This window comes from Erpetoichthys calabaricus, chromosome 14, assembly GCF_900747795.2.
Source record: "Erpetoichthys calabaricus chromosome 14, fErpCal1.3, whole genome shotgun sequence".
In the NCBI taxonomy this organism is placed as follows: domain Eukaryota; kingdom Metazoa; phylum Chordata; class Cladistia; order Polypteriformes; family Polypteridae; genus Erpetoichthys; species Erpetoichthys calabaricus.
The window spans coordinates 13,450,004-13,471,510 of NC_041407.2; the positions used below are offsets into that span (position 1 = coordinate 13,450,004).

At 39.0% G+C, this 21,507-nt stretch overlaps 1 protein-coding gene across 6 annotated transcripts in view; it reads right to left on the reverse strand.

The window, feature by feature from the left end:
• Positions 1-21,507, reverse strand: part of cyth1b (cytohesin 1b) — a 226,821-nt gene continuing 205,314 nt past the window's right edge. For 5 of the 6 annotated variants that reach the window (XM_051918726.1, XM_028819988.2, XM_051918725.1 and 2 more), the window contains exons 9-13: positions 16,991-17,102; positions 11,631-11,707; positions 11,014-11,085; positions 3,726-3,880; positions 1-2,305 (exon numbers count right to left, since the gene is read on the reverse strand). In XM_051918726.1, the coding sequence (XP_051774686.1) occupies positions 2,227-2,305; positions 3,726-3,880; positions 11,014-11,085; positions 11,631-11,707; positions 16,991-17,102 (495 nt within the window). In that variant the 3' untranslated portion in view covers positions 1-2,226. Of the gene's footprint in view, positions 2,306-3,725; positions 3,881-11,013; positions 11,086-11,630; positions 11,708-13,581; positions 13,585-16,990; positions 17,103-21,507 lie in introns of all 6 variants that reach the window. The other variant, XM_051918723.1, reaches the window with a different exon arrangement.

Genomic DNA, 21,507 nt, shown 5'->3' on the forward strand with positions numbered 1-21,507 from the left:
TTCTCTGCTTTAGGCAATTTGTTTTAATTCCAGTTTAGCAGACCAAGATTACAGGATGCGGGCAGAAGTCAAAAGAATTATTTTGGGTGAATAAAAATAAAGAAAATTATACATACAAATTAAAAGAAACTATACATTTAAGTATATACAACTCTGATAAATAGACAGAAAACATCTAGTCTCAGAAATCCTTTAGTCTTTCTTAATAACTAGTGCATTGAACAAAAACAAAAAATTGATTTAATAAAAAATGCTTTTACCTTAAAAATACCCGACTCCTTTATAGCGACACCTCTGGCAGTATACAATCATTTTAAGGTCTACACAACTGAACGAGCAGACCTCTTCCTAAACTGACTTATCTGTTTTTAATGGATTCTGATCCATTTGTGCTGCTCTCCTTCACGTCTGATGACACGGGGCCACCAGGTCCTTGAGACACCCACCTTAGTATGCACCACTACCCTTGTGTGGCCACTTTAGGAGTTACAGGTTTACTTTGAACTTGCAAGGCAGGTGAACAGAGAATAAGAAATATGAACACTGAAATTTGGATAAAGCTGGCCATCAAGTAGACCACCACCAACAGCATGTCAAGAGGACCGAACATCCCGATGATCACACCGTTATTTCAGTCTTCTGGTTTTCAGAATAAGTAATGGCAGTGTGCGACAGATATAGACAACTGTCTACTAAGTGAAAACGCATTTTGGAATATTTGTCATTTCAGATGCAGCAACATGACACTTCAAATACGCATCTTCTTGGTGCTGCAGCCTTCTTCTATCTTGAAGAATTTTATTTTTCTGTTCCTGACCATAACAGAACTTCTACATTTTATAAGGCGAGTCCTACCATCAGGTATCTGAATGCCTGCCCAAGTGCTAAACTGAAGCAAGCTCAGTAAGAAGCTGAAGCAACATTAAAATTCTTTTGTTCCAAAGGTAAAGAAATTCTCTTTGTGAAAATGCGAAGACTGTTTCAGTGCTCAGCTACCACATATGCATTTTGTGCAATAAAAATAAAAGCCGGTAATGACTTTACTTTGACTGTTGCTCTGGTGCTGCCCCTTTGCACAATTAAAGTAGTTGTTCACAGTGTGAAAATGTAACTGACAACATGATAATAAAAAATAAATAAAAAATATCCTATAGCAATGCTACAAGGCTAAAATCTGACCCAAAAACACTGCTCTGTCTCACAGCAGCTTGTGCAGTCGCATTTTATTTAGAGGACTGTAAAAACGCTCCTTTACTGGGAACATGACATCTCTGAAGGCAACTGAAGTGGGACCCTGTCCAGAATCGAGCAGAAAACTGCCACTGGTCGACTGTCAGTCACATTCTGGATTTCTTTATAGTTTGCAGAGGAATAAACAAATAAAATCACAATTTCTGCAAACCTTGCTTCAATTGCACAATTCCAGTCTCACCACCAAACCAGCCAGTGAGTGGCTGTCTAGTGCTGGTACTGTCACATCCAGAACGCACGGTTTTTTTTTTTAAGAAGCAAATGGTCCTATACTATGTATGCAAAAGAACTATCAAAAAGTGTCTGTAGTTAAGAAAATATCTTAGTAAACTACAAAACAACTCCTCAAGTAAAAATTAATTCTCTTTCTCTGCCTTAATCCCGGGCAAGTAACCCAGTGTCCATCCGACACCTTTTGGTTCACCACATCAGTTTAGCCATAAACATTTTCAAGCGGCAAGAAAAAAAAAATACACTTTTTCCAAATTATTTTGGGGGTGGAGGGTACAGAAGAAGTTCCTGATGACCAAAGCACAAAAGCAAATTTCCATCCAACTTCCTCTTCCAGAAGATTTCAGCAACTTAATGTCTTTGCATTTTGAAAAATAAGCTCACACAGCATAGATTTTTAAACAGTGTACATTGAATTAGTTTCACAAAAAATATTTTTGGTGGAAAAAAAGGCTGCAAAGATGCCACATTCAGACCTGCTGAGTCAAAAATGTAATCAAAAGCCAAATGCGATGTGGAACTACCCAGTCCCATCTCTTAATTTAGAGGGTATAAAGGCAATAAAGGCAGCCTTAGGAGGTTTTCAATGGTTGAAGCCAATAGAAAAGGCAGCTCCTAGAATCTTGAGTGTAGTTGTCTGCGCACATGACCACAATCCACCATTTGTTGAGAGAACAGTCTGTGGCAACAGACAACTCAATACTTTTTCTCACAGCAAGTGCCAAATAGTCTCAAAATGTTGGGCTAGTGCCTCTTCGTAGATGATACCTTTTTCTTTCGGGCTGCCAGCATCTCATAGAAGGGATCTCTGCTAATGGCGGCTCTGAAAAGAAAAAACAACTTAGACTGGGAAAAGCTTCAACACCAAACGACTGGGAAAAGCTTCAACACCAAACTGTTGTGACTTCTCTAAGAAAGCTGCTGTAAACTGGTAAGTCCCAGTGTTTCATGAAAATGTTACTGTCCTTCTGCCATTTCTGGTAAATGTAATCATTTCAGAGAGTGGCGATCTTTTCAGATCGAAATTTCTCAAATAGATATTAATGCCAGTGTCACATGACTTCTAGTTGAAGGGGGTGTCAAATTTTAACAGTTGCTGGATCTCATAACCTTGAGGACATCAGATTACATGACTAGGTATCAGAGGGGGTGACAAATTACACAACTTGTGGCAACTTTTCAGCAAAATTTCACATTTCTAAAATATTGCAAGCTTGCTGCATTTGCACAGTCAATTAGTGTCATGCCAGACCACCTTATCCGAAGGCCATTCCACATGCAATTCAGAACATCTGAAGCCAAACATGTTCAGCCTGGTACAGTACTTGGATGGGAGACCATCTAGGAAAAGCTTGGGCTGCTACTGGAAGAGGGGTTGGTGAGGCCAGCAGGAGGCGCTTACCTTGGGGTCTATGTGTGGATCCCAATGCACCATTGCAGGGATGGGGACACTATTCTGTAAAAATGGCACTGTCCTTCAGATGGATGGATAGATTTGTCACCAGGGGGAAACTTGGTATTGGATGTAAAACCAAAGTCCTTATTCTCTGTGGTCAAAAAGATCTTTGGGAACCCTTTGCAAAGGGGATGTATCCCGATGTTCTTAAATTGCCCACCATGGCCTAGTCATTCTGGCCTCCCAATCATCTCCTTTCCTTAATTTGCTAATGATCTCTCTCATGCCTTCACCACCTAATAGCTAATGTGCAGTGCATGTATTGGCACAAAAATGGGTGCAGTCACATTATCCTGCTGGATGCTGTAAATTGGTCGTGGTTGAAGTTAATAACAATAATAATAATGTCAAACAAAATGACTGGGGCACACAATATCTGAAAGATTATGTAAATAAGGACGAAGAAATTGTGTAGTGTGACAGGGACTTAAACAGACACATGGTTATTAGCAAGTGGAAAAATAGTCTCTCGTACAAACTAAAAGATACTTTAAACAAACTGTATATTTTACATTACAAAATAAACTTTTCCAACTGATATTTTGTGAAAAGATCTATCCCAGTAATAGATTTGTAAAAAAAAAGTAAGAGCTTAGGTGCAAATTAAGCTTAGTTGTCTCATTTTCAAGAGTGATAAGCATTAGTTAGTTTATTCAAGAAATTAATTTTCAGTTTTACAAAATTCACAGGGCTAAGCAGAATAAATCCAGTTACACTATGAGACTACCTCAGCTGAAATTTCTAGATGGTGCTAGCAACATTACAAGCATAGCTTCAAGCTTCTTACTTGATGCATTTTATCCACTCGTCCTTCTCCTCTGTGGTAGGTGCTGAAATTCTGTAGAAGGTATGGTTTCCCTCGACCACACGACCATCTGCTTCCGTTTTACATGCCTTGATTACTTGATCTTTGTTGTCAGGGATGTAGAGTTCAAAGCAGTTCTGGGAAGTCAAAAATCACACATGAGAAGACTCTGGCCAACCTTACTGGCACAAATCAAAACCCAAAAAACTTAATCATCATAAAACTGATGCGTTTAATATTTTAAATGTATTAAGTATTATTTCTTATCAGATTTGCATTTGTGCCTAATGCGTTTAATATTTTAAATGTTTTAAGTATTACTTCTTATCAGATTTGCATTTGTGCCTAGGCTGAAAACTCTAAAAAAAACACTGATACACAAGCAGGCCAAATATGGTTTATGACGGATAAATTGATCTATCCGCAAGAACTGCAAAATCCCTTCCTTTATTTGAAGCCAATACTGCCATACCAGACGCTAAATACCAAATTAGTATAATGACTTACATGATGAAATGGCAAGTGCAGATTATATATGCTCTTTTAATAAAATACCTCATCACTCTGCTTCTCACTTTCTTAATTTGAGATATATATAGATTTAGATATAGATATATATACACACACACTCTCTCTCTCAAGGGTATCCTACTTCAAACCTCAAGGGCCACAGTGGTCGCAGGTTTTCATTCTAATTAATTTCTTAATTAGTGATAAATTGTTGCTGCTAATTCACTTCTTTTCTCCTTATTTCAATTGACTACTTATGACTCAGACCCCTTAATTGTTTCTTCTTTCCTTAATTAACAATCTAACATTAATAAGATACAAAACCAACTCATAAGCAGCTAGCCTGTGTCAATCATAAAATATCTGAAAATAAGGAAAGGTGATGGTCTCAGTAATGTTGATCTGCACAAGTCCACTAAGCACTCTGACTGTAGATAAAGGAAAATCAATAGTTTTGGAAATGTCACCTATGGCCGATGGAGAGCAGCAGCAAGTCATGGAATTAAACAACATGTTGTTGTCGATTTTTTATTGTTAGTCAAACAATACACACCTCCACATACATATACACATTTTATATATTATATAAAATACACAGTGCATCCAGAAAGTATTCACAGCGCATCACTTTTTCCACATTTTGTTATGTTACAGCCTTATTCCAAAATGGATTAATTCTTTTCCTCAGAATTCTACACACAACACCCCATAATGACAACATGAAAAAAGTTTGAGGTTTTTGCAAATTTATTAAAAATAAAAAAACTGAGAAAGCACATGTACATAAGTATTCACTGCCTTTGCCATGAAGCTCAAAAGTGAGCTCAGGTGCATCCTGTTTCCCCTGATCATCCTTGAGATGTTTCTGCAGCTTAATTGGAGTCCACCTGTGGTAAACTCAGTTGACTGGACATGATTTGGAAAGGCACACAACTGTCTATATAAGGTCCACAGTTGACAGTTCATGTCAGAGCACAAACCAAGCATTAAGTTAAAGGAATTGTCTGTAGACCTCAGAGACAGGATTGTCTCGAGGCACAAATCTGGGGAAGGTTACTGAAAACTTTCTGCTGCTTTGAAGGTCCCAATGAGCACAGTGGCCATCATCCGTAAGTGGAAGAAGTTCAAAACCACCAGGACTCTTCCTAGAGCTGGCTGGCCATCTAAACTGAGCGATCGGGGTTGAGAAGGGCCTTAGTCAGGGAGGTGACCAAGAACCCGATGGTCACTCTGTCAGAGCTCCTCTGTGGAGAGAGGAGAAACTTCCAGAAGGACAACCATCTCTGCAGCAATCCATCAATCTGGCCTGTATGGTAGAGTGGCCAGACGGAAGCCACTCCTTAGTAAAAGGCACATGGCAGCCTGCTTGGAGCTTGCCAAAAGGCACCTGAACGACTCTCAGACCATGAGAAAGAAACTTCTCTGGTCTGATGAGACAAAGATTGAACTCTTTGGTGTGAATGCCAGGCGTCATGTTTGGAGGAAACCAGGCACCGCTCATCACCAGGCCAATACCATCCCTACAGTGAAGCATGGTGGTGGCAGCATCATGCTGTGAGGATGTTTTTCAGCAGCAGGGACTGGGAGACTAGTCAGGATAAAGGGAAAGATGACTGCAGCAATGTACAGAGACATCCTGGATGAAAACCTGCTCCAGAGTGCTCTTGACCTCAGACTGGGGTGAAGGTTCATCTTTCAGCAGGACAACGACCCTAAGCACACAGCCAAGATATCAAAGGAGTGGCTTCAGGACAACTCTGTGAATGTCCTTGAGTGGCCCAGCCTGAGCCCAGACTTGTATCCGATTGAACATCTCTGGAGAGATCTTAAAATGGCTGTGCACCGACGCTTCCCATCCAACCTGATTGAGCTTGAGAGGTGCTGCAAAGATGAATGGGTGAAACTGGCCAAGGATAGGTGTGCCAAGCTTGTGGCATCATATTCAAAAAGACTTGAGGCTGTACTTGCTGCCAAAGGTGCATCGACAAAGTGTTGAGCAAAGGCTGTGAATACTTATCTACATGTGCTTTCTCAGTTTTTTTATTTTTAATAAATTTGCAAAAATCTCAGGTAAACATTTTTCACGTTGTCATTATGGGGTGTTGTGTGTAGAATTCTGAGGAAAAAAATGAATTTAATCCATTTTGGAATAAGGCTGTAACATAACAAAATGTGGAAAAAGTGATGCGCTGTAATTTAATATATATACATACATACATACACACACACACACATATACATGCATACACATACATATATATATATATATATATATATATATACACACACACAGGTACTTGTCGACTTACGACCGCGATTGGTTCCGACTGACTGGTTGTAAGTTGATCTGGACGTAAGTCGGCCTATGTTAATTTAAGGTAAGCATATTAGACTGGGTAATAATATTGTAATCATCTTAAAGTAATATTTTATCAACATTTTCTTACTTTCTAAGACAAACACAGCATACTACAGTACAATTTGTTTAATATGTGGAAAACGTACAAAACAAGAAATACTGTACTGTACATTTAATTCCTGGCACCACTGGTGCTTGGCTGCGGGTTGTCGATATCGCCTTCATCAGATCAGGCGAGGCTGCGGACGGGGTGATGGGAGGAGTTACTCTTTTCATAAACATAGTGAGCTTCGTCTGAATTGTTTGTTTTTTTTTCTCTTCATAAATTTCGCAATAAGGACGAAATGTGTTGCATGCCATCCGTTCAATCCTTGCAAATCGTTCAATATTTGGGTCCATTTTTTCAAAATGAGCGAGGAGTTTATTCGGTAGAGATAAATCTTCTGACAATCCCTTTGTGGTGAACATTCTTTGTGGCACCTCCTCCTCTTCGTCTTACTCCAATTCTCTTGTTTCTTCTTCCGCCACTCTTTTTTCTTCCAATTCTATCAGCTCTTCATTCATAAGTTCACCTGATTCCCGGTCTAGCAACTCCTCGACATCTTCCATTTCACATTCCAATGAAAGGTCTTTTGACAGTTTCACTATTTCTTCACGAATCTCATCAAGTTCTTGTTCACTGTTAAATCCAGCAAAAGTATTTACATAATGCTTAACACACTTCTTCCATACGCCATTCATACACTGTGAGTTGACATTTCTTGCGGGGAGGGCTTCTGTATTCTCTGATCTGAGTTCACCTCTGTTATAGCGCGTCTTTATTTGAAAAGAGCAGTGTCATATCGGGGCAAGTGTGAACGCTAACTTTGACAAGCACTATAAATTTACAGCGGTTGTTACAGACGTAAATCAAATGTATGTTTTTATTGTATAATATTAACAATAACAGCAGCTCTCTACTCAAAGCGGTAAACTCGAGAAGCTGCTAGCATCGAACCCAGAAGCTCTTGATTGGGAGTCAGCAGTTGTGTGTGGGAACTGTTAACATTTGAATGTGATGATTGTATATAAAACTTGTGCACGAACGAGACTGGGATAACTGTGGATGTGGATGTGAGTGGTGTGTGTGACTGAGAATGACTGGTGTGAAGCCTGAAGTCCAAATATCAAATAAACACTTTCACAAGTACAACAGAACAAGTGCGCTTTTATTCAAGAAGAAAAAAGAAAGCAGGCTGCGGTAAGCAGTTGATGCGACTGCTTGCGTAGTGCAATCCTAAGAACTGCCCAATCAAGAGCTTCTGGGTTTGATGCTGGCAGCTTCTCAAGTTTGCCGTTTTGAGTAGAAAGCTGCTATTAGTGTTAATATTATAGGGTTATATGTTAGGGTTATATTATTATCGAAAATTGCCAAAACAACAAGACACAAACACACGTGGGGCAACACTGCTGCGTATATTTTTACTGCTGCGTAGCGAGACTTGAGAGTGCGGGAAACTGGCGCTGCCAACAGCTGGCGGGGGAAACAGTCAAACGCGTCGTAAAGTCGAACAGTCGTAACTTGCATAGGTCGTATGTCGACGAGTACCTGTATATATATATATATATATATATATATATATATATATATATATATATACACACACACACACACACACACACATACAGTGGTGTGAAAAACTATTTGCCCCCTTCCTGATTTCTTATTCTTTTGCATGTTTGTCACACAAAATGTTTCTGATCATCAAACACATTTAACCATTACTCAAATATAACACAAGTAAACACAAAATGCAGTTTTTAAACGATGGTTTTTATTATTTAGGGAGAAAAAAAATCCAAACCTACATGGCCCTGTGTGAAAAAGTAATTGCCCCCTTGTTAAAAAATAACCTAACTGTGGTGTATCACACCTGAGTTCAATTTCCGTAGCCACCCCCAGGCCTGATTACTGCCACACCTGTTTCAATCAAGAAATCACTTAAATAGGAGCTGCCTGACACAGAGAAGTAGACCAAAAGCACCTCAAAAGCTAGACATCATGCCAAGATCCAAAGAAATTCGGGAACAAATGAGAACAGAAGTAATTGAGATCTATCAGTCTGGTAAAGGTTATAAAGCCATTTCTAAAGCTTTGGGACTCCAGCGAACCACAGTGAGAGCCATTATCCACAAATGGCAAAAACATGGAACAGTGGTAAACCTTCCCAGGAGTGGCCGGCCGACCAAAATTACCCCAAGAGCGCAGAGACGACTCATCTGAGAGGTCACAAAAGACCCCAGGACAACGTCTAAAGAACTGCAGGCCTCACTTGCCTCAATTAAGGTCAGTGTTCACGACTCCACCATAAGAAAGAGACTGGGCAAAAACAGCCTGCATGGCAGATTTCCAAGACGCAAACCACTGTTAAGCAAAACGAACATTAGGGCTCGTCTCAATTTTGCTAAGAAACATCTCAATGATTGCCAAGACTTTTGGGAAAATACCTTGTGGACTGATGAGTCAAAAGTTGAACTTTTTGGAAGGCAAATGTCCCGTTACATGTGGCGTAAAAGGAACACAGCATTTCAGAAAAAGAACATCATACCAACAGTAAAATATGGTGGTGGTAGTGTGATGGTCTGGGGTTGTTTTGCTGCTTCAGGACCTGGAAGGCTTGCTGTGATAGATGGAACCATGAATTCTACTGTCTACCAAAAAATCCTGAAGGAGAATGTCCGGCCATCTGTTCGTCAACTCAAGCTGAAGCGATCTTGGGTGCTGCAACAGGACAATGACCCAAAACACACCAGCAAATCCACCTCTGAATGGCTGAAGAAAAACAAAATGAAGACTTTGGAGTGGCCTAGTCAAAGTCCTGACCTGAATCCAATTGAGATGCTATGGCATGACCTTAAAAAGGCGGTTCATGCTAGAAAACCCTCAAATAAAGCTGAATTACAACAATTTTGCAAAGATGAGTGGGCCAAAATTCCTCCAGAGCGCTGTAAAAGACTCATTGCAAGTTATCGCAAACGCTTGATTGCAGTTATTGCTGCTAAGGGTGGCCCAACCAGTTATTAGGTTCAGGGGGCAATTACTTTTTCACACAGGGCCATGTAGGTTTGGATTTTTTTTTCTCCCTAAATAATAAAAACCACCATTTACAAACTGCATTTTGTGTTTACTTGTGTTATATTTGACTAATGGTTAAATGTGTTTGATGATCAGAAACATTTTGTGTGACAAACATGCAAAAGAATAAGAAATCAGGAAGGGGGCAAATAGTTTTTCACACCACTGTATACAGACAAATGCATGGCTAGTCGTAAATGTGATAAAATTTTAAATACATGCAGCACAGTTGTAATCAGTAAGTGAATTTAAAAGCTCACTGTACAAGATATCACAAAAAAATGTTCTTCATAATGAGTAAAATGTACATTTTGTAACATCCATTGGAATAAACAATGGGGGATTGGCTTAATCTCAACCCCTCAATTTCCTCCATTAAAAACTCTGTGCAAAATATTCTAGGGTTTAGCAGGTAGTAGGTAAGGCAAGTGTGCAACTGCGTATCCCCCCCGGCCATTTGAGATGACGTAACAGTAGCTGTAAAAAAAAAAAAACATGGGGGGTAAAATACTGAGAAATAATTGGACATTTTTCCTAATTAATATCATAGAGTGGCACATGAACTCACTCTTAAATTAATGTATTTCCATGACTGGTCCTAAGTACTATTTTCAGATACTGTGAATACCTGTTCTATAAAGCAAACCTCATATAGTGCACCATCACACAATATTTTACAAAACAAAAATGGTTACAATTTCTCTATTAATCTTGTACATAATTATAGTAGAATATTTTTATAGCAATATCAACTTGCATTGCAATTTCTTTATTTGTGAAATTTTACCCTTAAACTTCCAGTTTTTCAGGCTAACCTCAATGTTAACACTCAGAATAGTCAATGTAGTAAAATAAACAAGGTGCAGTGACAGACATCACAACCAATTACTGTTTTGGAATTTACAGATGCCTGATACACCTGAGTGTAAGCAAGCATAAAATTAAAAGATGTTGTTTGTCCCCAAAATGCTATAATTAACTGAAGCATTGCCATTTTCTCTTTATTTTTCATAAAGTGCATTTTCCACATTTTTTTTGTTTATTGGCAATTGTATATAATGCTTTCTATTGAAATCCCATGTGTTTTGACATATTTAATAAATTGCTGAACAAGTAGAGGTACACACTATAAAACTACTAGTTTCTGGCTCACTGAGAGAGTTACAAAAATTAAAATCAAACTAAAAATCCTGAGGAAGCTGCTTAAGCAGCCATACTTGTGTTGAAATGTTACTGTATGAAACCCAGCTCTCATCAGTACATCAAGTCAAACTCTTAACATTTACCGGCTTTTTGGAGTCTTCCACTTCTCGAATACTTAGATTTTCTAAAGGAATAATTCCTCTAGGTTCCTTATCCTTTAATAAAAAGAAAAATAGTAAATTGCACATCTTTCCTTGGCAAAACAGTTTTTCTCTCCAGGAGCCCTGTCCACTGGCATTACCCCATGTAATTTACATCTTGCATTATCATATATCTGTGACTTTTAAAAACTCAGCAAAGCAACAGATCCATTCTAGGGTTGCAAAATTCAAAGATGCTTTAAGCTTCAGCTTTTGGTGCATCTTAGAATATATGAAAATGTTTTTTTTCACAAAGCTGTTTCACATAGTAAATGTTAAATGAAAATCTCACACTGACTGAGAAAAATGTAATAGTCCTTTGGTCAAATGGAAAACAAAACACTGAAATACATTCATCAGCCACTGTATTAGATGTAATGTGTCCTTCTTCCCATCACTATCCTACAGCCTAATGGGAATCACAAAGGTAGTGAACAATAACTTCAAATGGACTCCAGTTTATTCTAGATAAAAGGCTTATTAAGACAGCTGGCCTACGTATCTATCTATCTATCTATCTACAGAACCGATGTGTTGGCAGTTTCACAAGCTGTACTCACTGTGGTGTATTCAAAATAATACAGGCAGTTGTCTGTGAGGATAAACCACCGCCTCTTCCATGTTTTAACACGACCACCTAAGAGGCAAAAACACTGAGTCAGGGCAGGACTACATTCTGTGATAGACAGCAGGAGTAAACGCAGACAAGGACAAATGAAAGCTGCTACATATAGCAAAGAGGCTGATCTGCAGGTTTGCTTTGTAAAAAAGAACTTCTGCTCTCAGTCAACTTTTCTTCTCTTCTTGTATCAGTCCATATAAATCAGAATTTTCTGAGCACGATCATATAGATAGCACGTGCATCAGCAAAAGAATAGGACTATGCTTCAGAGGGCACGGATCATCTTCCTCTCTCCAAAGTAAAAAAATTCTGAAAACCAATTGTTCTCTTGAAGTCAAGCAACAATAAATACAGTTAAATAAATACACTCTACAACACCATCCGCATTTGATTTAAAAAATGCACTTGCAAAACTGTAAATACTTTTCAGGTTTTGTTCTGTGGACATATATAGTGAAAGCCTAGTTTTATTCATTATATACTGGACTGCTAGGCTTTACAGATGTCCATTCCAGACCTAATAACAAAAAAAAACCAAAAAAAAAAACACAGTCATTAATGTCTTACAAAAGCCCACAAAAGGGGCTCCCTGTTTTAATGCTCTTGACAGTTGACAGAACATTTGGTCTCTTTCATACATCATGCATGAAGAGTATGAGCTGTTCCCTTAATGGAGTGTATTTAGCAGCCAGCCATTTGTATCTCCAATCTGGCATGACTTACTGAATATATCCATGCATACACTGGTTTTACTTGTGTGGATCAGCTGACAACATTCTCCAAAATGAGGCAGTGTGCTCAACTTCTATTCTTTAATTATTCAATTTCTGCTAATCATAACCAGAGACATATGGTGAGAACCACAAGTGTTTAATTTTGAGGTAAATGGTTGCGCAATTGATATGTATAAGCAATCAGCCTCTGAACATATATGCCTAACTCTAAAGATTTCTTCCTGCAGAAGTAGTTTTTACAGAATATGCAGCTGACAGTTAACCCACTTGCAAGCAGGCGACACATGACAATGATAAATATATATAAAAAAAACACACAAAAAAACTGCGATCAAGGACAAAGACAACACAGTGAAAAAGTAAACACTTTTAAGTCAAGATTGAGTTGGAAATGTGGTTAATGATCATTTGAGGTTGGAAAAGTTGTTACTGGACTGGGTGCACCACCCTCAGCCCCACAGGAGGGTCTGTAATTGAAGCGAGGTTCACACTGAAGTGTTAATATTTTGTTACATTTCCACACTTCCTCAAGTTACTGCTCTCAACCTCCAATTTCATTGTGACCCTCCCACCATGTCTCTGGTACAAGCTTTTATTCTTCTTCTGGCCTGAGGCCTCCAGATGTTATGCCACCGTTAATTCCCAGCAGTCCAGTAACATACCCTAAGAAATTACGATTTTAGTCCACTGTAGCGTCAATATAGCAGAGCTGTAGTAAGAGAGGCATGGCTGCAGTATTATATTTTACAAAATGGGCACATTTGACAATCAATTACAACATGAGGAAGCTGGGATAAGTAACAGAAAAGCATCTGTGGGGCTGTGGTGATGTCTGAAAAGCCCTGTGGTGCACCATCCTAATAAAGGGGAATACTACAGCTTCCAGCAGAGATCTACAGTCACCATCACAGCAACACTGAACAGCTATGAGGCCACCTCGTGCCTGAGACAAAGAAGCAGAACATGGACAACCACCAGCTTGAAGAACAACATAGATCTGAATAAAAGTATTTCTCAAACATAAACCAAAAAAAAAGAAGAAAAAAAAAACCAAACTGCTAAACCCTGCAGTAAGTAGTAAATTGTCAAAAGCATGGCCGACCACCAAAGCACCCAGGAGCAGAGCTATGGGCTACAGAACAGGTGTGTACATACCTCCTGAAGATTGGGGGAAGTTAGAGAACACCCAAAATCATGGAAAAAAACAAACAAACAAACAAATGGAGGAAGAAAAGAAAAGAAATTAAATCAAATCATACCCTGCTAACTGGTTCTAGAACATCATGACAGATACACAATAATAAATATAGAAGGTGCCCATAAAAGCAAAATATAAAGATAGACTGAAACATAAAATAAAATCCTGACAGAGTTATGAATGAAGGCAACTGACAAAGAAAATTGTTGAATTCCTAAAAGTAATCACATCATTGACACACTTTTGCTTACAGTTCAAATGTCATTACACATACTTCTAAGAATGTAAATTCAAACCCCTATAAAACCAAACTGGCTTGAAGTTCCAAAGCCCTTAATCCAAATTAGTGATTTTGCAGTACATGGTCGGCACCAATTGGCTTCAAGCTCTAAATTCACTGATTGCAAATATGCTGCTTCTGCTGACACACACACAAAAAAACGTGGCAAACTGTATGATTCTGAAAATGTGAGCAAGCAAAATCCAGTATAGTTCATTGTATGGACTGCTTGCTCTTGAAAAGTGTAATACTTTTAGGAAAACTGCAATACTTCAATACCTTGAAAACTGCAAAACATAAATTCACACCATCAATAGCAATGTTTACTATACCTAGGTACTGAAACACTACCATTTCTAACTTTTAAATTTTAAGTAAACACATGATTTGACTACTACTTGGAACAGAAGTTTCATTACAGAAATACAGAGTGCAGTAGGAATGAACACTACCAATGTGTGCAAAGAACTGCTAAGATCACATATCTGAATTCTTGGATAACACTGGGTTTTGTGGAAAATTACAAATGATGTAGTCTTGGTACATACGAGGGTTGTCTGGGTTCCGCGCGGAATTTTATCGTTTGTCGAGTGACAGCCTGTCGAAACCTGTTCTGCTGTGTAGAGGGATTATTCAAGTGGTTGTATGTTTTTGTTCAGATGTTTTGCTCCCTCTCTTCCTTCAGAATGAACACGAGAAGCAAACGAACTGAGAGTGCACAGCCGGCGCTAGCGGCGAAGCTCCCGACTCCGTGCGTGCGTGACTTTCGAGTGATGATTTTTTATGACTTTTCTGATGGTTTAATCTGCTCGGTGGAACGCACCATGTTTGCCATCTTTTTCAACATCAATGGCATTGTCGCGTCAATTCCGCTGATGGAGAGGAAAACTGTGACCTCTGAGTGGTACACCACTCAGTGCCTGCCTGACGTTTTTTCTGCGATGGCTAGAGGCCAGTCCAAGAACTTGCGAAGGCACTTTTTGCATCATGACAATGCGCCAGGCCACACGGCTGATGCGACGAAGCATTTCATTGAAGACAGTGGTGTCAACGTTTTGAACCCGCCACCCTACTCGCCTGATCTTGCACCATGTGACTTTTGGCTCTTCCCGAAGGTGACAGAACCCCTGCGAGGCCACAACTTCGAAACTCGAGAGGAACTGATTGCAGCTGTCAAAGAATAGCTGGACAACCTCCCAAAGACAGCCTTTCGCGAGTGTTTTGCGGCGTGGGTCAGAAGAGCCCAAAAGTGCATTGATATTGGCAGTGAATACTTGGAAAAAGTTTAAAAAGGATCGAAGTACATGAGAAAAATAGAAAAAAAAATCCTTGGCTACTTATTTCGAGTGATTCCGCGCGGAACCCAGACAACCCTCGTATGCAACAATTTAAAAGTTACAATAATTTGAGCTAGCATATAACACAGATAATGTGACTTATCTTTATTTCTGTTCTAGTACTTACAAAGGGTTCCTTATGTGCTATACATGTATACATTTTGTAAATTAATATTAAATAATACGTCCACAGAAAAGCTGCAGTTCATAAAGTGAATGACAGCAGCAATATGTGAAAAGTGTTATAGGTCTACTGCAGCTTGGACAAAATGAGACACTATTGGTTAGGGACCTTCCCGCTCATGCCAGCTACAGGTTTTCACTTCAATCAATTTCTTAATTAGAACCCATTTGTTTTCTGCTAAAGCAGTATATTTTTTTTTTACTTAATTTTAGTTAGCTCACTTGTTACAATTTAGAACCCTTGTCTACTTTACTTTTAAGCAGCTGCATTTAGGTTTTAATGGTTTTCTGTTTTATTAACCAGCCACAGTTAATAATGAAATGCAAATAAAGATACCACCAGCTTTCCAGCTAACTTTGTTTTATTTACATTTGTGAATGTGCATCATGAAAGTGTGCTAATAAACTGTTTATAAAAATATTTGAAAGAAGAGGGAGGATCGTGAAGAGCAAACATGTTCCATTTCACAAAACATATGGATAATGTTCTCAGAAAAGGAAGCTACAATGAACTTAAATTTGCCTTGAATGAATGAAAGCCCTAACAAGCAATATAGTTACATACCAAGTTTCATTATTACCAACAACTGTCTCCTAATTAAGAAACTGGTAGTTGGAATGAAATTATATAGCCACTGCAGCCCTCCATGACTTTGAGTGAAGATTCCTTCCATAGATGTTCTTTGGATCGATGTGACGTGGTTGAGTTCAAGAAAGAGAAAGAGGGGAGCAAAACTATAAAGTACAGTGGCTGTTATTGCTGTTTCAATGTTATCTTTTGAGGATTGCAATAATGAAAGATTACATGGAAGGTCTTGTGAGAATTTCAATTAAACGCTTGCCCAATGGAATCTTTCACTTAATACCTTCAACCCAGTTTAAAAACAGACAAATGAAAGGATGGGCAAGAGCATGCCAGCTTTTTCTTTAATGAGATATTGCACCCTTCCCAATTTATCTTTTCTCCTATTTATAGGTTTACAATTTGCTGACTTTTATACTCTAGTAACAAAAAACTGCAAAGCATTTGGGCTGCGTGTTATGTATTTTAGATCTTTCCTTTCAGAAACATAGCATCATTATTACCTTTTCTCCTTGTTAATTTCACAGAAACAGCTACTCCTTTCAAAATGTAAAAATATGTAAATTTCCTCCAGTATCATGTTATGATAAAACCATTAAAAATATGTAAAAGTTCCAAATTTTAACAGTATTACTTCCAAACAACAATAACACTGAAGAAAATCAGTGACCTGGAAATCTGTTTTCTTCTAAAGTAATATGGAAGGTAATGACTTTCATGTGAAATTCATGCGAAGATAATGCTTAAAAACTTGCTTGAAGAAAATTGTGTGTTTAATAAATGAGCTAGACCAATGAAGACAGTACTCCAAAAGTAGTACACACAGGGTGGAACTAAATCGGACACTGTTATGATCATGTTCTGTGCAAGCAAACAATCCTTTCACCTGTGACTTGATAGACAAAATTAAGATAACCTAATTTCAGAATACTGGTCAAAAGTCACCTCATAGCCTCCCAATCTTTTCTTCTGATACCACTTACCAAGCTTCAGAAGCCAACCCTCTCTGTCAGGGTTGAAGAATGTATGCGTCAAGTCATTCCCATCATCTTCTGGGATTTTAAAGGGTTCATTTTTAATGCTCTCATACAGATTCTGAGGAAAGATAAAAATATTAATTCTAAATTTGTTGGAGATAAAAGATAAAAAGAAAAATAAATTCTTAAAATAAGAAACAAATGACTTGTGGACTGCAGACTCTTCTTTTACTAGGACTGCATTTTATGCACATAATCTAAATCTTTTAGTGTGAAAAGGGTGCAAAATAAAAAGGCTAAATAGATAAATTAATATTACAATGCAATACAATTATCTCCTGCAGTGCATGATTTAAAGGCCATACCTCATTAAGCCAGGTTTATACTTCACACAGTGATACGTGTGTGCCTGTGGATGCTACTGATACGCAAGCAGTGTACTATTTATACTTGTACATGCACTAAATTTATGTACATCTGGAGGATTCCACGAGGTGGCAGTGCAAGATATCATCACGGTAAGAAAACAACATTTGGCTTCACTGTGTTGTGAATTGCAGAAGCATCCATTAAGTTCCCAGGACACCTTGCCATCTCTGAAAAGGATGGATGTTTAATGATTGCATCTATCAACCCAGAGATGCGCCCATTCCAGCTTGCATTAGGCACGAGGTAGAAATAATCTCTGGACGGGGAATCAGCTCATGCAAGGCAAATATAAGCGCACGCATATAGTAGCGTCATTTTAACATCACGAAATCCCCAAACCTGCATGTCCTTGGAAGGAAACTGGAGCACACTATGGAAACTGTTGTCTGTGTCAGAAACATGTTGCTCAAAGAAGGTACACGAAGTTCCAGGAAGGTAGCAAAATCCAATTTTATTGCGTGGTGCATACACGGACCGAAATCAAATCAAATGAAATGAGCAATTAGCAAATTCAGCGAGCTTGCATTTATTACAATTGTTATCACTTATGCAAAATACTCATTACCTAATGTCCATCACTTGACAGAAACTGCCATCATTACTTCATACCTTGTGCAGGTGTCCAAAACTTATTTATCAATCTATTCCCAACAAAAAATCAAAATTAGGCGGACCCACACATAAGATATTGGGCTAAAGGTTGGGGTAGCTGCACCCCTAAAACAAGAACGCTGTTTCTTATAAACTACATTTTCCTTGACTTGTCATCACCTGTCCAGGCAGGCAGACAGAGAGGAAGAGGCCCAGCCACTGCATATGGAAGCAAACGGGCTGGTTTTCTCTCATGGCCAAAGCCTCAATGGCTGCATTTCTTAAAACAATGGCTTGTTTTAGCCCTCTAAAAGTACACAATGTCCTTGAGTGAAGTTTTTAAGCTTAGCAGCAACACATTGGTGGTTTGCAGCTGCAAAGAGAAAATTAATAAAATAGACAGGCAGAGGATGTTTATGGTTTAACCCTTACTATACTAGTGTGCATTAGGATATAACACCTATTTTCATATATGTTTACGATTCTCTTTGAATATATGCAAATCATGAACTTTAAGAATATTCTTTTCTACAAAACCCACAGGAAAACATACAAACTCCAGGCAGGGAACACAAGGGATGCGACTCCCTACTGCAAGGCAGCAGCACAACCGCTATGCTACCAAGCCACCCCCAAGTGTAATTATTAATAGGGATGCACCGATACCGATACCAGTATCTGGTATTGGCCTCGATACCACATTTTCTAAAGTACTCGTACTCGTTAAAAGTCCCCCGATACCGGGGACCGATACCATGGTCTGAGAAATGTCTATGTTTGAGCGGCGTGTAAGGGGTTAATCACAGGCGCCGAGTGCCCGCCCCCAGGCCACGGCTGCAGCTCAGAGCAGGAAGAAGGCGAGGCGAGACATGTCAGCCGTGTGGAACTATTTCAAAGTGAATGAAGACGACAAAACAAAGGCGGACTGCAAATTGTGCTCAGCGAAATTGTCCAGAGGAGGCTCAAAAGGTAGCGCATTTAACACAAGTAATTTAATCAAGCACCTAAAATCCCAACACGACAACGAGTACAAAGAGTTCACCCACGCTTCTAAACCAACACAACCCACGCCGCAGCAAACTCTTGCAAGACGAGAGAAAATGTCCAGAGACAATCCACGTGCTGTGAAAATAACACAGGCAATTATCGAGTACATTGCATTGAGTGACCAGCCACTCTCAGAGGTAGAAAATGTGGGATTCCTGCGTCTTCTCCATGTTCTGGAGCCCAGGTATGATTTCCCAAGCCGCCGCTACATGACTGACACGGAGCTGCCTAAACTACACGACTCCGTGAAAAAACATATCCACAGCCTACTGCAAGCCTCCTCTGCGTTTAGTTTCACCACGGATATTTGGACAAGCAGTGTTAGCCCCGTGTCGCTAATTAGCCTAACCTCCCAGTGGATAGACGAGAGTTTCACGCCGCAACAAGCCATATTACATGCGAAACAATTCCGCGGCTCGCACACCAGCCAGGCTATAGCGCATGTGTTTGAGGAAATGCTCCAGACAGGTTGCCACTCGTCCTTTAAAATACGGAATCGTCCCGTATTTGAGAATGAAATTGCGTGTCCCATTTTGAATCAATACGGGACGGGTTTTGTCCCGTATTTTTTTTAAAGCAGCGTCTCATGCAAATCATCCCACACGCATTTTATGAAGATGCCTCCTTTCCTACTTTTGATTGGGTAATACGGGATGTGGCCCCCGCTGCAGTATGCGTCCCTTATTTTTTTGTATTAAAAGTGGTAACCCTAATAATCATGTTTTTATTAAGTACTCGGTATCGGCGAGTACAGAAATGCAAGTACTCGTACTCGTTTTCCAAAAAAGTGGTATCGGTGCATCCCTAATTATTAAGAGTATTAATTATTTAAATGAACTTAATGACTTACCTGTAAAATGTAACATACATGCTTCAACACATTTCACCAAGAAAGTGCTATGAAATATAAATCTAAGGATTATAAACATGTAGAAGTTGGAATATCATAAGTTTAATGTGTTCTGAGTGGCAATCACTGCCTGGCATTGCTGTCGGCGCAGGAGGAAGCCCCAGGAACACATAGTGATTAACAACTGGGTCAGTTTTAAGATGACGCTCTACTTTAATGACAAAATAAACTACGTGATTGAAGTAGAAATTTCCACTTTAATCATGAAATAGACCTTTTTCTCTTCACTGTGTCCTTATTTTTTTTTCTTTGTAGCTCTGTAGCTCAAATACACTGCCATACACTCTGATGCTGCAGAGAAGGTGCAAAAACAGATGGAACAAAAGCACAAAATATGGTGAGACATCTAAAATGTACTGTGTCATTACGATGGGGAATATGCAATGCTTGTATTGCTTATGCGAGAAACAGATGAAGAAAAGCACCACGAATACATTTGTATGTCAGGATTTAAGTTTGCTGATTTGCTTCACCACATCGAACCATTCATCCAACATTGAAGAACACACATTGCAGATCCTACAGGATCAAAGTGGCCTGCTGTCACATTCCAACTTGAACACACTACACCCCTCAATGTTTTGATGGTACTGCAACTCGCACATGTGTCATGTTCATTTTGTTCATTTCTGAGGAGGTGCTCAGAGAAAGTGTCAAATGAACTCTGGGAACGCATGGCAGACAAGATATGTGTGCATACACACTCTGAGCATGTGGCATAAACCGGCCCATATAGGACTTTACCTGGGATTTTCAGTCGTAGCCTTCAATTACATAATCTTAGTAAGTCTGAGGCAGTCAGAAGTACACTTCCATGAAGACAGTATGTAATATGACATGCCAAACAACTCACTCCAATTAGTCCACAATGCTCTCCAAAAAAAATCAAACATGTTTGATTATGTCTTTTGTCGTACAGGTGGGATCTGTGAGCATGACAGCTGACAACCAATGAATGCTCATGAGGAAGTGCAATTCATATAATGCAGCAACAAGGAGTAAGGAACACAGGTATTTTGGACCTCACAAACAGAAGAGAAGCTCATCTGTGTGATGTCTTGTGTTTTTTATGTACCACAAAATAATGGAACAAATATGGGCAGAGATTGAGGCTGAACTTGGAATCTGCACTTTATAAAGGGTTATCAATTACATCAGGCAGCATGTTATTGCCGTTCACAAAATGGGGTGAGTACAACCGTGCTGGATGGTCGACACAAAGCTACTAAACGGGCATGCAAAGTTATTTTCAGTTGTTTAAATCGACATGCTCCAGGCAAAGAGATCAGCAACTGCAGTAGGCAAGCATGACTTGCACAAATGACAAGTCGAGTAATATGATATTAGCTTATGTTGTTTGCAATTCACTTTCAGAAATTTTGTTCTATCAGATACTATCAGATATATTCAGAGATGTCGGAATATAACATTCATTGGTTGTCAAAAAGTAAATGTTACAGACTTTTTTTGGGAAGAAAGAGTAGATTGAACTGAAGCGACAGTTCCAGAGCCTGGCTGATTTAAAAAAAAAAACAAAAAAAACCCA